Source organism: Adiantum capillus-veneris, chromosome 1 (genome assembly GCF_014529385.1).
Source record: "Adiantum capillus-veneris isolate H3 chromosome 1, ASM1452938v2, whole genome shotgun sequence".
Taxonomy (NCBI): Eukaryota; Viridiplantae; Streptophyta; class Polypodiopsida; order Polypodiales; family Pteridaceae; genus Adiantum; species Adiantum capillus-veneris.
In genome coordinates this window covers 119,001,641-119,017,734 of record NC_140931.1, presented here as the reverse complement: position 1 = coordinate 119,017,734, position 16,094 = coordinate 119,001,641, and the positions used below count along the sequence as shown (strand labels likewise).

At 38.1% G+C, this 16,094-nt stretch overlaps 1 protein-coding gene across 1 annotated transcript in view; it reads right to left on the bottom strand.

The window, feature by feature from the left end:
* The window catches only part of LOC147465427 (uncharacterized), a 31,929-nt gene extending 16,616 nt beyond the window's left edge, over positions 1–15,313 (bottom strand). The window contains exon 1 of the mRNA XM_086490416.1: positions 15,129–15,313. Coding sequence (XP_086346542.1) covers positions 15,129–15,313 — 185 coding nt within the window. The remainder of the gene's footprint in view (positions 1–15,128) is intronic.
* Between the last annotated feature and the right edge of the window lie 781 nt (positions 15,314–16,094).

The window sequence follows — 16,094 nt, the reverse complement described above, 5'->3', positions numbered from 1 at the left end:
ACGAATGGCCTTTTTGTCAGCATGCAAAACACATAGAGTCCATGTGTCATTTTCTACAAGTGCATCATATTTTCATTGCATGGCAGCCATCCAATTTTTTGAATTCTGTGCTTCATCAAAAGACAGAGACTTCTCAATATCACATAAGCTAGAAACAGCCAAAGTGTAGCAATCTGATGCATAAGATGCAAGGCGAGAACCTGAACGAGTATGACTAGACAAAGCTACATCCAATTTACTATCATGTAAAGTATGCACCATCCATTTTGGCATACCTCTAGCCTGCTCATCCTCAACCCTTTCCTCATCAAGTACATCATGTACACTTGCATCAAAAATTGGATGGTTTATAGAAACCCCCATAGACTATACATTTCCTTCATTTGAATTTACATTTGAACTTCCACCAACTTCCACCAATGAAAAGAGGCAATAAAAATGTTTTGTGATCTTACATTACTATCTCTAGTACATGACAACAAGGGCTGAACAAAATATTCCACACACACACACAACATCCCGTGAAACCAAGAGATGCTTTGTTTATGGATGGTACAACCGGTAACCTTTGCTTTCAACACCATAACCAACAAAAATACATTTGACAGCCGCCTCATTGCGACTTGAACCAAGGATCATGCAAGTTGGTGATCATTTTGGAGTACAAAGTACTTTACAAGTTGAGAAGGCGGTTTGAAAGCAAATCAGAGCAAAGAGCAGCTGCAAGCAGGCTTTTAAGGTAAGAGGTTTGGGTTGATAGTGTTTGTGTGAAAGATTTGATGAATTCAAGATCTGGTAGATGTCTTCAAAGAGACCAAAGAGTGAGAGGAGATCAGGTTAACTTAGTGTCAATAGAAGAGAGTGTACACCAAGCAAGGATAGATCCACTAGCACCAATCATAGAAGGGGTAGTGATATTGACACCTCTTTCGACAAATCATAACATTTGGCTAACCAACAACTTGGAGGTTCCAACAACAAGGGACTATGGGGGGTAGCACCTCCCAAAAACCCTTAAACATGCCAAAATGCACAACAATCTTCCTAAAGGGAACAAATTCCCATGGAGCCCTAGTGTATACGGATGTTCGAGGATGTCATTGCATCTGTATTGAAGAATGGCCAGCTAGAGGATGCAGTATGTATAAATTGTGTAATTGTTCGATATACCATTTGTATTCAAAGTAAGCTAAATAAAGATTACAAAGTAATGGTGAACATGAGAATCCCATAAGAATCCCTTTTTGTTATTTAAAATAGTTTGTTCCAAGTTGGATAAAGCCATTTTTGATTAGCCAATGAAGGTGAACTATCAACCTAATTTGGTTAAAATGAAGACGGGCAGTGCGCATAAATTTTTTAACCCATGTTGGTTCTTTGATGAGGGATATACCAAAATAATGGGTTTTTGCTCTATTTTTAAAGGCAAGATCAATAAGCTCTTCTAAGATCGAGAGTAAATCGTAAGGTCCAAAAATTGGGATGTTTTCGTAGCATTTTGTAATGTTGCCGTATAGACATGTGTAATATGTTCTAGGAGGTTTAAAAATAGTTCGGTACTATTCTTAATAATCCAAAATGGATTGTAATTGATCCCCAGAAACTCGCGAGTGGTATTTTGTTTAGTTGCACAGTGGAGTTCTAGTTCAATTAGGATTAATTTAAGACATTTGGTCAGGCAGTCCGTAATTTTTGTATAGATTCCATTGGAGGCATCTGAGATCCATCTATATTTATGTTTATGTGCTTTGTAAGTGGAAAAAAGTAGATTTAATTTTTTGTTATCCGTATTGTAACCAATTTCTTGAAGTTGAGATGTAAGTAGATTCCAAGTATCAACTAAGTAAAGGGCAGAGATGGAGAATTCATCACCATTCAACTTTCAAGTGCAACTAAACACACCAGTTATTTACAAATAATTGAAGTTGTGTTACCAACCTTGCCTAGTCCCATAATAAAGAATTTAGATGCTAAATTTTTGATTTTTGTGATTATATCAAGAGTAAACCAAGTAATGTCCGTACTAAGCCATTGTGGGTTCAGGTTGCCTACTTTGTTTGAAAAGTTATGAAAAAGTAGTTGAGATAGGGTGTGGATCACCTCTGACTCCAGTTGGAGTTTATTAACCAAGTCGGTTAAGCAATTAAGAAGGGCAGCAAAAGCTAAGTGAGGGTTGAGTGGTGGTAGGGGAATATGATTTAATCCTTTCTTTAGTAGTGTGCAAATCTCATGATTCTCGCAAATGTCTAAGTTTGAAGTACAAATGTGTGAGCCATCAAATTGTGATGTAAACTCTGTATAATCAGTACAATTATAGGTAGGGGTGTTGTATAATCTTAAAAAGTCAATATTGTAAAACCAAATTTTTAGTGGATATGTGTATTTCCATCCAAACAAAACAGAATTAAGTAGTATTACCAAAGTATTGATGAAATATTTCCATAAAAATAGACTTAGTTGGGTATAATTCTAGAAATTTTGTTAACAAAAAGACAAAGCACAAAAATCTGGTTATGAGCCTCCTTCTTTTTATTCAAAATCTTCTTGCCCGCCATATTGGTAGTAACAGGAAAATATTGCAATCACATATCAAGAAGATGTTTTATAGGAATATTTTTGGCTCTCCCTCTACTGGTATAGCTTTTAGTTTTACCTCTGCCAGAGTTAGAACTTAAAGTAATAGAAGGAGTAAAAAAATAAGTAAGCAAATTAGGAGTGTTAGTTAAAGAAATAGGTCTTTTTAGGGATGGGATATATTCCTCTTCCGTACTAGGTTTAAGCAAACTAAGAAGAGTCTTCACTCCTTTGTAGTTGCCATAGCATGTCAAAAAAGTTCCAAGTTCATCTTCTTTAAGCTCTTTGAGAACTTCAAGCATCATGTTGCGGAAGTGAATGAACATAATTTGAGCTAAGACCAAGTGACGAGCTTGTCTACCCAGCCATGAAGCTATTAATGATACGTGAAAATCTGCAACTTTGTCTGGGAATAATAATTCCAGGTGATTAAGAATGTACCAGTCTGCATGATCAAACCATGTGATGCTTGATTCGCATGCTGCTTTGTTGGCAAGGAACTTGCATGCACATTTGATATAAGGCATGTAAATTTTCCAAATAGAATCTGAATAGTAGTCCGCATTTGGATTGGAGAAAAGCCATAATACCCTGTGCGTCCATAAATCCCAGTATTAGTAGAGCATTTGGCAGGATCCAAAAGTTCATGGTAAAGGGAGCATTGATTAACTCTCCTTTATCCAAGAATTGGGTACCTTCAAGAATCTGAACCCTACATTCATCCATGTAGACAATAGGCAAATTGACTAAGAATTCCATGACTCAAGTGAGATAAGTGCCAAAAAGTCTTTGTTGGGAAGGGTCCAAAGTTGATTGTCCACACTTGCTTCTTCTACCTCTACTTGTTTTGGAGGAAGAAATGGGAAATATTTTGACACTTTAGGAACCATTTCTAGAAGAGTGGACTCACTAAGAGAGCACAAGTCATGTTGAAAATTCTAAACAGCTTCAAAACTGCTAGATTGCGACTGAAGATACTGCTTGTCAAATTGACAGAAGGAGCAGCCGGTGTAGTAATGAAGGCCGGGTTGAGTCTGCATAACTTTTTAGGAAAATTGGTTAATTCTTTACCAGAGGAGGAAAAGGTAGCAAGTGACTGTGTGTGAATTGTATGAAGCAAAGGAAATTGTGTTAATTCCTCTTCTAAGAATTTAAGTCCTTCATTCTTGTTTTTTACCAAAGCTGCTAAGAGTTTGATCCAATCGTTAAAAGAAGTTGCAGTAAAGAACCATGAGGATAATTCTCTAAATTTTTTGACCCAATAATAAGTTTACGTATAGTTGCATCCTTAATGCAACGTAAAACATAGATGCTAGCATTAGAAGAAGTGAGCTCAATAGGGAATTTCATCTCGAGGGAAAAGGAATCAGACTGAAAAATAGAGAAATCATCATGAATTAGAGAAAAAGAGCAAAATAAAGAAATACAACCTTTTTTTTTTTTGGCGGCTCTAGTAAGGAAAGGTCTGTATCTATTTGCAAGGCACATCAAAGGACCCCTAAGGGTATGTTTGTATAGTTTGGCACGAGCCATTCTCAAATTTTTATTGATAGCTTCTTTTTTTAATGGGGAATTAAGAATCCACATTTGGGCAGTGTATTTGTAGAGCTGAGATACCTGACAAAAAGTGAACAATTTTTTTAAGAAGGTAATACATACAACCTTTAAACCAGTCAATCCGAGGATATAATGAATGTGTGTATGTATTCCAATTAGACAATTAGGTCAAAACCTAATAATCTAATTTTTATGTATCGTTGTCATACTCCTAGTCATAAATTGTCAGAGCAATTTATGCCCTGTGTCTATGTGTGTGTGTCAGAGTATTAATCTATATACTTCATTGAAAATTTGAACAATACATTCAAAAAGAGAAATGACAAAGATGAATAAAAGTGATTGCGTACATATTTTAAAAAAAAACATATGTATTTGAAATGAAATTTTGATACCAAACATGTGGACAATTGTTGGAGAAATTTGGGATAAAAGATCCAACATCATAGATTCAAGAAGGGATCAGAGAACGGGAAAACCTTCAACTAAACACAAGACATGTACTATTAAACAAGGTTGGTGAGTCTTTCAAGGGTGAAGATGGGAATATTATGCTTCTAGTAGAATTCTAAGGTTTAACAACCATGGAAATTCTTGGGAGTGGACCTGTTGCTATCGCCACCAAGGAAATTTGGAAAAAATGGAAAAAACCTGCCTTGAGGGCTACCAAAATGGGATTGCAACTAGCAGATGGGTACATGGAAAAATCCCTGGGACTTCTAGAGAAAATGATTGTTACTTCTTGCGGCATACCTTTTCCATAGTTGACTTTGATAAGAAGAAAAATTACGACATCATACTTGGACAACCATTTATGGATTAACAGTAATTGTAGTAAATGATGATGGTGATAGGTTCCGTGATGAGGAGGAAAACCACTACCTCATTGTCAAAGACCCAAAAAATTACAATCGCTATAGAGACAATGTAGCAAAAGGGAAGATGGTTATGGAGATCCAAGAATTTCCTCCTAAGCTCACTCTTCTTGGAGCCTTCTACATTCATGACAAGAGAGTAGTGAGAGTGGCTACAATTCACAAAAATAATGGGATTTACAAGCACGGGGAGGGGAGAGTCCCTCTTACTATCGTCGTAGGGAACTCCATGTGAATGAATTAAGCAAAGAAACAGTCGTGTACTTGTTTTTGTATGATTCTGCAACTAGAACCCATATCATTTTTATCGATAAGTACGGACGAGAATATGAGCCAATTCACCCAAAAGATGTAGGGAGAGTGATAACTCTAGAACTGTTGGCACATGCTTCTGAAGAGAAGAAAAAGCCCATAAAACCCCCTAGAAAATCTACAAATCCCTTCTCAAATTATTATCACACCACATCGCAATCAAATAAACACCCATTTCCCAACCCTCAGAACTCACAAACCTCACCGCTATCATTTCCAGAATGGCTCAAACACTTTGCAACACCAGACCTAAATGTAAAAGGGGGTGGGTATCAGGACATGTCGTCAGGGCTAGAAGCACCATCAAAACCACCTCTCCATCAGCAATACCAAGATGAGAGTAGAATGAGAATGTCAACTCCGACTAGGATTGAAGCACCACATGGAGAACGAGAACAAGAAGAAAGGGTTTGAGCAGAAGAACGACCACTTGCTAAACCAATTAGGAATTACGGATTAGGAGCACCCCTAGGTGAGGCACAACACGGTCTCACAAATCCATAAGTTCAAGCAAAAAGAAGGAGAATTTGTACAAAAAGCAGCTTTAAGACTGAAATGCTACGTAAAATTTTGCGAGTTACCAACGCAATCTAGACTCATGTCGATATTCATCCAAGGACTGAGGAATGCGGGCCTTCAGAAGGATCTACATATGAAGGATCTACATATGAAGAAGAGCACAACTCTAAATGAGTCGACCAAAGAGTCTCTATACCTAGTAGACAATTATGTTGTCTACAAGGAAGGTGACTATAAAGACTTAGATGCTGATTTGTCATCATAGCATAGTGGATCTAAGTCCACAAAATCAACACAAATGAGCGAGACTGCTGCTCAAAAGGATAAGACCATTTGCTAAGCCACATGCTAAGCAACCCAAGTGGTGTACCATCAAGCAAAAATGGATGAATCATGTGATGGAAGAGTGTTACTACAACAAGGGATATGTGAGAGAGTGATAGTATGCCCCACCAACCCAGGTAGCATCTCCTTAAGTATCACTGATGCCTAGGTATACATCAAGAAATTTTCCAAGACCAGTAGGGGTTGAACAACCACAACCAGTTTTGGGGCAGCAACCACCTCTCTCAAGAGCAAGACTAATACGCATTAGTTATTCACCCATTGTAGAAGTACATGAGGAACAAGCCTTAGTGTCTGTGCCTGCATATTATGAAGAGCCAAGTGGATATATGGCTAGTTCAACATACCATCCACTTGAAGAGCCAAAAGCACCAAAACCTTGGAGCATGATTGGGAATGTCGGACCACCAACAATAGCTCATGTTGTAGGAGAAGGCAGATACACCTTAGATAAGAGAACCTTATCGTTCATAGCGAATGGTGGCTTAGTAGGACAAAGGCCTGCCTATCAATAGAGGAGGCAATCTTGTCAAGTAGTGGTTTTGAAAATGAAACGGTGATACCTATACAGGTTGTCATAAGAGTGCAAACTTAAAAAGAAATGGAAGAACCAATAATTGAGGAACCTAGAACAAATGCACCTATTCTTGAATGAAAAAGTCAACACAACACTTGGAAGGCTAGGAGAGCACACATGAAAGCTAGGAAGGAACAAGAACAGACTTCCTTAGCATACGAGTTGAAACAAACCAAAGAAAAACTGAGGAAACTAGAAAGGGAAGCCAACAAGGAAAAGAAGACGCTTGAGGCACAACTCGAGAAGAACGACGAACCAAAAAGTGCAAGTTTGGGAGATCTCTACTAGTTGAAAAAGCGAACAAACCTCTAGACGCACTTCTGAAAGCTTATGAGTCACGAATTAAAAATAACCAGACTCGGGAACAAAGACGGATGACATACCCATACACTAAGTTGGAAAAGCAAAGGCTGGAGATGTGTCAGAAGATGATCCAGACCGCCCAAGATTTGTCAGAGCCACTGGCAAGAAAACCAGAGGGTTGGATGGAGGATCTAGCTCCAACACGAATGGTCCCACCAAGACACGAGCATGAAATGATAGCCGAGACTCCCACAACTGAATTAGAACCTGTGAGGTTAATCAAAGAACCAAGAATAGTGATGAATTACCACAGATCAGGCATCTAATTGTTTCCATCCTACCATACTTGAGATATACAGAGAAGATGATGACTTAGATGAACGCAAATGACACAAATGAGCTAAGTCAGAGAGTTAACTAGACCAGTAATGAGTTTGAGGCAGGGTCTCAAGCAAATCTAGATATTCGCTCATACTGGGGGGATAGAGGATCTATAAGATCCTTAGAAAACCAACCTCAATCCTTGAGAACCTTACCCTCTTATATCGGAGATTATGAAGCAAAGCCTGATGTGAAGGCAGTACCATCACAAAGACTCTCCTCAAAAAAGGTGGTGGACTCAAAAGGTTTTATAGACATATTGTCTGTACCTGTGACTTGCACCATTATGCTAGCTGAGCTTCTTTGAATATGACAAAACATGTGGGCGACATTCGAAAAAATCTTAGAAAATCTTGGTGTAAAGGATCCGACTTCACAAAGACAAGAAGGGACCAGAGAGCTAGAAAAGCCTCAATTAAACACGTGACGAGTACCATTAAACAAGATAGGGAAGTATTGTGAAGGCAAGGATGGAAATACTATGCTTCTCGTTGAGTTTCAAGGTGTTACAACCATGGAAATTCTTGACAGTGGAGTGGGTGTGGCTATTGCAACCAAAGAGATATATAAGAAATGGGAAAAATTTGCCTTGAGATCCACAAGGATGAAATCGCAATTAGCAGATGGTCATATGGAGAAACCCCTAAGGCTTCTAGAGAAGGTAATTGTTACTTCTTGCCACATTGAGTATAAGCATACCTTTGCTATAGTAGATTTTGGCAAGAAGAACAACTATGACATAATACTTGGATGACCATTCATGTGACAATTAAAGATGGTCAATTAAAGATGCTTAAAGAAGAACAACTATATACAATCATATATACCTCAAGCACATGGAAACTAAAACGTGCATAAATCTTAAAGACCATAGTTACAAAGATGTGAACCAAACCCTAGTTGAGGAGTTTGATTTGGCTACATTAGCAGGATATGATCTTCCAACTTGGTTAGGTAAGCGAAAGGAGCTATGGATGTGTGGAGCATCTCATTGCGGAAGTCTAAAACAAGAAGAGTGTATTTTGGAAAGGCAATTGAAGATAAGGAATACATTCCTGAACCTTCCCTGAAGAAACTCTAAGGCCTTTAGAATGGACACACATTCTAGCAACCCTAGATGTGTGTGCTATTTCGGATGGTCCCATGAATTTTTTTTGGGACAAAGATGGCTATTCCATACTATATGGTTAGTGTTAAATGAGAAAGAAGAGGAACCAATCTCTAAACAACCCAAAAAAAATGAACCGGTAGAAGTAGACAAAGAGGAGTTATTCTATGACTCTCCAGAGCATCTTGAGCAAGATGAGGACACAGATGATGAATGCTCTGACAACCCGAGTGAACAAGAGGAAACAATAGAGGATGTCAGGTTCTATGACCTTCCAAATCAAAAACTTAGACATTAACAATGCTATAAGAAAAACAGAAATAAGCACAGGGCTAGAGAGAATCAGATGGCTATAATGAGAGGCAAAACACAATTTTTGATGTTTGCGAAATCTGAAGATTGTGTTAAACAGAAATTTTGAGGGAGATAGAAGTTTCCCAAGTTTGGAATATGCTATTAGCATATGAACTTTGAGAAACTTGGCACCATGTCTATCCGGTTTTCTCTTGGAGGCCAATATGACCCAAGCCACGACGGCATGTAGGGTACATCCAATAGCTCTAAATTTCTTAGCATACAAGGCTATGAGCTAGCTTCATGCAAAGACAACTACTCTCAGAGAGGAAAGAAGGTTAGTACATTTCAAGTTATGCTTGTTTTTTCTGTAATTTAACCTTTCATTTGCAAAAGATTTCTCTATTGTGCAAGGCAAAGTGCTTTGCCAACTTTCATGCGAAGCAAGGCTGAACTATTATGTACCAAGATACTATCCATTGACTTTAGATCAAGCATAATGGCACACAAATTTGGCACTAAGTGGATATAAGATCACAATTTAAGTTTGGCAACGATACATTGTGATGTATCCATGCCCAAGTAATTGTGCAAGGCACAATAGCAGTAGCTGACAAGGGTGAGACTGTCATTGAAGCCCATGGCTTATCAATCTACTTTTCTGATATGCATGCATGTCATGTGAATAAGATGGAAGTACATCCACTCCATCATTGTTTATGCTTCCGCAAAAACATCAACTACCATGTCCAAGAAGCATTGAGAGTGGTAGATGGCTTTTTTGAGCATTGTATATGTATACTGCGGTGAGCACTTTACATAATTGGCTCTATGCACAAGATGCAGCCAATCCCAATGATTGTTTCTATGGATACCAAGTAGGCATGGCCTAGCCATCAAGTAACAAATTCATGGGAAGACATAAATACATTAAGAAAGTCTCCATGCAAGTAATCTCTTGTATAAACACCTGAGAAAATCTAGTATGGCTATTTTCTTTAGGGGTATTTGACATCTTCCTCCTATGTTCATGGAGGGAGAAGATTCTTTCACAATTTAGTTTTGAATAAGATTCCAATTGAAGAAGATCTGCTGCTTAGTGGATGCCATGACACTATGAAAATTTACAAACGTTTACCATGGTTTTTTACTCCGAATGAGAGAGAGAGAGAGAGAGAGAGAGAGAGAGAGAGAGAGAGAGAGAGAGAGAGAGAGAGAGAGAGAGAGAGAGAGAGAGAGAGAGAGAGTGTCCAAAGTGGACTCGCCAAAGAAAAGAGAGGAGAGAGAGGATTTTTTTTCTTACTTTAGATATTATTGCTTACCGCATATATTATTGCATATATTTTCACAGTTATTCTCGCGAATATTATCATCGTTATTACCGACCGTAGATTTGACGCTTAATTATTCATTTTTGGATATTTTTTCGGTTTTTTTTCTGATTGTTTTTAGTAAATATATATTTTATATTTTAAAAAATGACAAAAAATGATTCTTAAAACATAAAATGACGGCTATTTGGATAAATTTGGTTGCACAAGGCATGTGATTGCTCTGTCATAAATATTGGACCGCAAGGAAAAGATGGATTATGTACAAAATAGTAGAAGATTGCACTCTTTCCTCGAATATTTTGCATGCATTTCATGCGAGCAACTACATCCATCACTATGAAAATCTCAAAACTTTTAACGTGATCTTTTATTGCGTTTTGTAGAGAGAGAGAGAGTTCAAAATGGGATGGCCAAAGAAGAGAGAGGAGGACGGGGAGATATTTTTTTTGTATTTCAAATATTACCGTGATTATTACCGCTCGTATTATCGCACTTATTATCAAACTCCGCTTTAGCACTTAAACATTCAAAATTTGGTATTTCTCTATTTTTTCTTGTGAGTAAAAATTTTAGAAAAATTATTTAAAACTTTAGAAAAATTTAAAAAATAATAGTAAAACATGAAACAATGGTTTTGTATATGCGTCTCCATGTAAAGCAAGCACCATTAGAGATGAGAAGTCAAATATGGACAACATCTTCTGTCGAGGCATGGTATCACTTTCTCATACTTTGCATATGCCCATAGGAGCGTCCTCCATGGAATCCATCCATCATGTTTTGGATTGGCTCTCACAAACTAAGACAACCGATTCATCCCGTTCTAGAAAAACAAGATCAAGTTTGTTTTACAAGTGGAACCCCTCATCTTCTACCTACACCATAAAGCGTCCTCGCTTTGAAGGTAATCCTAGTGTTGTTTGCTCAGTGCCCCTTTGGAGCCCACATTTTTTGATTTCATCATGATAGAGTAAAGAGTGCATCCATTTTATCAGATGGTAGCACCTATGTTAGTTTCTTCAAGCTCCATCTTGTAACAATGTGCAAGTGGCCTACACTTCTATAAGAACCTTTCTCATTCTCTTGCTTATCGTAGATATGTCCGCTTTTATATCGCTTCTATTATTGCTCGCTTCACTCAAACATCACACACATTTCATCCGAGCGATTGCATCCATGCATTCTTCGCATATTTAGAAAGGCTTTACGTAGTGGTGCCAAAGAGAGATGAATAGACGACAGGACATAAAAATTTTATAACTTAAAGTATACAAAATATTTATGAATCATCTTCCAAATATCTCTACAAGAAGCATCATCCAATCCTAAGCCCATGGCTCCTAAATCAATATAAAGAGAAATAGAATTGTCATTTGTGGATGCGTTGGCTTCATCATCTTTGAAATTTTCATCCTCTATCTCATCATCATCATCATGAAAATCATCCTTGCTAAGACTAGCGGCACCTGTGAGACTTGAATCATCAATCTCTCTCTCCTATGACTCCCCCTTATCCAAAGTAAAGATGGCCTCCACTTCATTAGTAGGAAAAATGGTTCTCCCTCAAGGTGTCACGGGAACTACAAACCAAAGTTTTGGTTGGTAGATTGTTGGGATATAGATGACCTATAGAAGAGAAGTTCAAAGTGAGTAACATTGGTATAATCAATGTTACAAGCAAATAAAGATAAAGATGGTAATCACTTACCTGCTCACAATTGCGTAACAAAACTAAATTGTAATACCTCCTCATGTGATGCACACTAGAGTCCACCATGTAGAGGCCATTTTCATGCCATCTAGAAACATTTGCAAGCCACTTGCACTCAAAGATGAAGGTAGTAAAGGTTCTAAAATTGACCTTTAGTATCCTTTCAATAGTCCCAAAATAATTGGCCTCATGACTATCTGTGTCAAAGTTGTCCATGATACCACAATCTATGATGGTTCGACGCTCGTCAATATAAAGTGTACAAAAGTGTTGGTCCTTTGATCACATTGAGTTAAAAGAAAGACACTATAAAATCAAAAGAATATTTTATCAATTACAAAGATAAAATCAAGAAAAAACTATGCAATACAATTTAAGTATATGAGTGCTCTACCTTTGGTATGCAACCTCGTGCATACTCCCATTCTTTGTTGGTGATGTCCTCTTTGCATGATTTTGCTTCGGTCATTCTCTCATGAATCCACTCGACACTAATGAGGTCTGGGAAACATGCAAGGTGTTGAGGCACTGAGGGTGCCCTCCTATCTCCATGCGCTTGCTTCCATGCTTCCCTCTCTTGCAAACACCTTGCCTTCTCCGTTGTTCACAAGTACACCCACTTGGTCATAACCTTTGCATTGAGGATGCAAAAGTTATTGATCACTTGGGATAGATCCATATCCATATTAAATAGTTTTCCCTTTCCACTTGAAATGTGAAGTCATCCTTGCAACTCCTCATCTGACCACAAGCGAGGCATTAAGGGATCAACTTGTGCCAAATACCCTAAAATATAAACAAATTCCTCTTGCACGATCCATCCTTTGGCAATGCATGCCTCTGGATGGGATCGTAGTTGCACAAAATCTTTGAGAGTCCTTAAAAATCTCTCTAAAAAGAACATTCATTGTGCATGTATTACTCCACATATAGCGATCTTCGTAGCTACGTGAACCAAGACGTGGATTTGGCTAAGAAGAACAGATCGAGGAAATGCATCCTCAATGGCACACACAGTTTCTAGGCAAGTGTTTGAGTAGCAAGAATGACATATATTTCAATTTCTTTAGAACCTACAAATTTACAAGATAATACACAAGAGTACACTAAGTATTTGTTTAGGATATTGTGTACATAGAGAAGTTTAGTTGAGTGATGTACCTTCCTAGCTCTCTGAGTTTGAAAATAGCTTCCCTCACTTTGTTGTCCTGGCATATGTACATACTCACCAGAAAAATGAACCATAGTGTAAAAAATATAAACAAGAAAGTGAGAGAAAGTCATACATATAAATCAATACAAAATGAGGAAGAGGATAAAAAAGAGAGAAAAAATTATCTATAACATCTTGTGTCAATCATGGTACTTCAACCCATACAATTAAACACTTTCACCTTTCTTTGCTTTTGTGAAAGATCCCTTTAGAGACTTCATGTATCCCATGGATGTGCAAATAGATGCAATGCAACCCTTCACTTAATCTAGCTCAGGTTTGGTTAGCATCCATGGTGCTTTAGGAAGCATAATCTTCCCATTGGGAACTCGATGTGGAGTAGCAGAGGCGGAGAGACATTTCAAGATCCTCAAATCCTCCCTCGTCCCCAAAGAGTCTTTTTTGTCAATAATGTGGTCTCACAAGGGGTGAGCTATATTCTTGAATATATGTATGTGATCCAAGAGGTGTTGTATTTTTAAGTCCTTCCAATATGGAAGACTTAAAAATGTGGAATAGCTTGACATACCTTTTGGTAGAGTAGTTAGGGTTGGATCATTATTGTAGTGCTCTTCCCAAATAGTTGCCCAATCTGCCATTGTGCACTTTAGTGGCATTGTTGGAGCCTTGTATTTGCTATGACTTTGGGGTAAGAAACAATGGTTGTTTGGATAGATTACCTTGTGCAAGGTATCTGGCCTCTTTGTCACCAATGATGATCCACAAGTAGGACATATATTATGGCTCAATGTGAAAAATCCTCTACTCATAGCACATCATTAGAGAAAAGCTTCAAACTTCAAATGGTAGAAAGAGAGGGTAATGATTAGAGGGGGGTCACTATGTATAAATTGTGTATATCATGTGCGTTCAAGGACTATTTATAAAACTTCATATCTGTAAATTTTTGACAAATAAAATATACCCTTTTCTATTCAGTCTTTGAATTTTTTTTCCAATTTTCTTTTATAGTACCCTTCTGAATGTGAAATTGTGAGAAAAAATAAAATTTAATAACCCCTTTTGATGCACTCATCTGATAGTCATATAATTATCAAGTGACCCCCCTCGAGATAGTCGTGCATAGTTCACATAAGGAATGCCCTCACAATGGCCTCTCTCTTCTCCTTTGGAAGTGGGACAATCTACAATGGGCATGTCTCTCCATAACTCCTCGATGAGGGTTGTACTTCCCTGGCACTAGCAAAGAAATAAGTATATTGTCCTTCTTGGTTGTCTCCCATGGTGAAAATTTGTAGTTGATGAACACCACAGGCCAAGTGCTTCATGAGGTGGACTTTGTGCCAAATGGATTGATATTGTCGCTTTCTCCAAGCCTCAAGTGTCGACGCTCTAGCCAAAACTTTGGCCATTGAGTCTCTATGTGTCTCCATGCTAGTGAATCGGCAAGGACATGTATCATTCCATCATTTGAGCAATCGTTGGCGAGAAAATCCATCGTAGACCTGCTTTTAAATATGTATTGAATACAAAAGATAAGTGAAAAATGTCTCATTACCTTATGAGGTAGGTACACCCCGCTCACTCTGATTTTGTAGCGTGCTTTTCCGCACACAGGATATGAGGTAGCGTGAGTGTTCTCATTGCGGTAGAGTATGCAATCATTGATGCACACGTGGATACAACATACTCCATTCCAAGTGCAGTGACATACGATCTTGGTTGTCGGAAATCATTGACGCACACGTGGATACAACATACTCCATTCCAAGTGCAGTGACATACGATCTTGGTTGTTGGCAATCTAGATGCATGTGGTGATCTTTAGGAAGCATTTTGTCCATCAAACTACAACAACAAAGAGTATTGATACAGATGCAAGCCCAAACCACGAAGAGAGTTCCATGTATAAAAAGTCATATACAAAACTTACCCAAGGAGTGAATCTACAATTGTATTGGTGGACAACAAGATTTTACTTGCAAGTTGAGGACTTCCAATGATGCTTAGAGCATGGAGTACTGGGCACCATCTTAAAGAGGTGCTCAGGCACTCGACAACAACCTGTCCTTCATTAAGCTGCCCGTTGAGTGTATGGTCCTACAATCCTCCTTGCACATGTTTCCTTCATGAGTCAATAACTCATCAACCATGTCAAACATGTGCTCATCCTCAAGCTCAAAGTGTCCCTGAGACGCATGTGGAGGAGCTATCAAGGTAGAGCTAGTGGGAGGGTCACCATGCGCCATATCTTCACGCAATAGCTTTTGTTATTGTCTTTTGGCCTTGCGTCCCAGAGCACCACTACCAAACACAGACCAATGAGGAAAATCCTCAAGAGATGGGTGGATGACTCTCTCATCTACTTGAGCACTTTTTCAAGGATGCCAAGCTCTTCGTTCTCCATGTGCTCTAAAGCAATGCGCTTCAAGCGACGGATCGCCCGTTTGCACTTGGCTCAAGGACAAGGAAGTTTCTCCTTGAGCAATCAATCACGTTCGGGGCCGTTTGGAGGGCCACAATTGTCCCAATTGTCTTGCACACACATGAAAATATATTTTGATTAATTAAAAAAATTGCAATAAATTAAAAATTCCAAGAATCCTTCAATTTAAAAAAATACATGTGCTCTATTTTTGAATAGTTACTAGAGTAGATGGCTAATTTTCAATAATAAGTAGTACAAAAGGAATAAAAGATTAAAAAATCCAAAATTGAAAGAAGTAAACACGTACCTCATACTTTGAATAGTTACTAGAGTAGACGGGTTAATTTTTCAATAGTATATTAGTACAAAAGTAATTAGAGTATTAATTTAAACAAAGATTTATTAAGAAAATTAAAAGATTATAGTTAGGCTATCATATGATCTAAGGGTAGAGGGAGGTGGTTTGTACCCCCCTGCTACCTCGGATATCTTTGTATTTGTTTAAAGATCCTGCGGGATAATAGGCACGGTAATAAGCGTGGTAATAGGCACGATAATAGTCGTGGTAATACTTGGTACCTAAAAAAGAAAGGGAGAGCAGA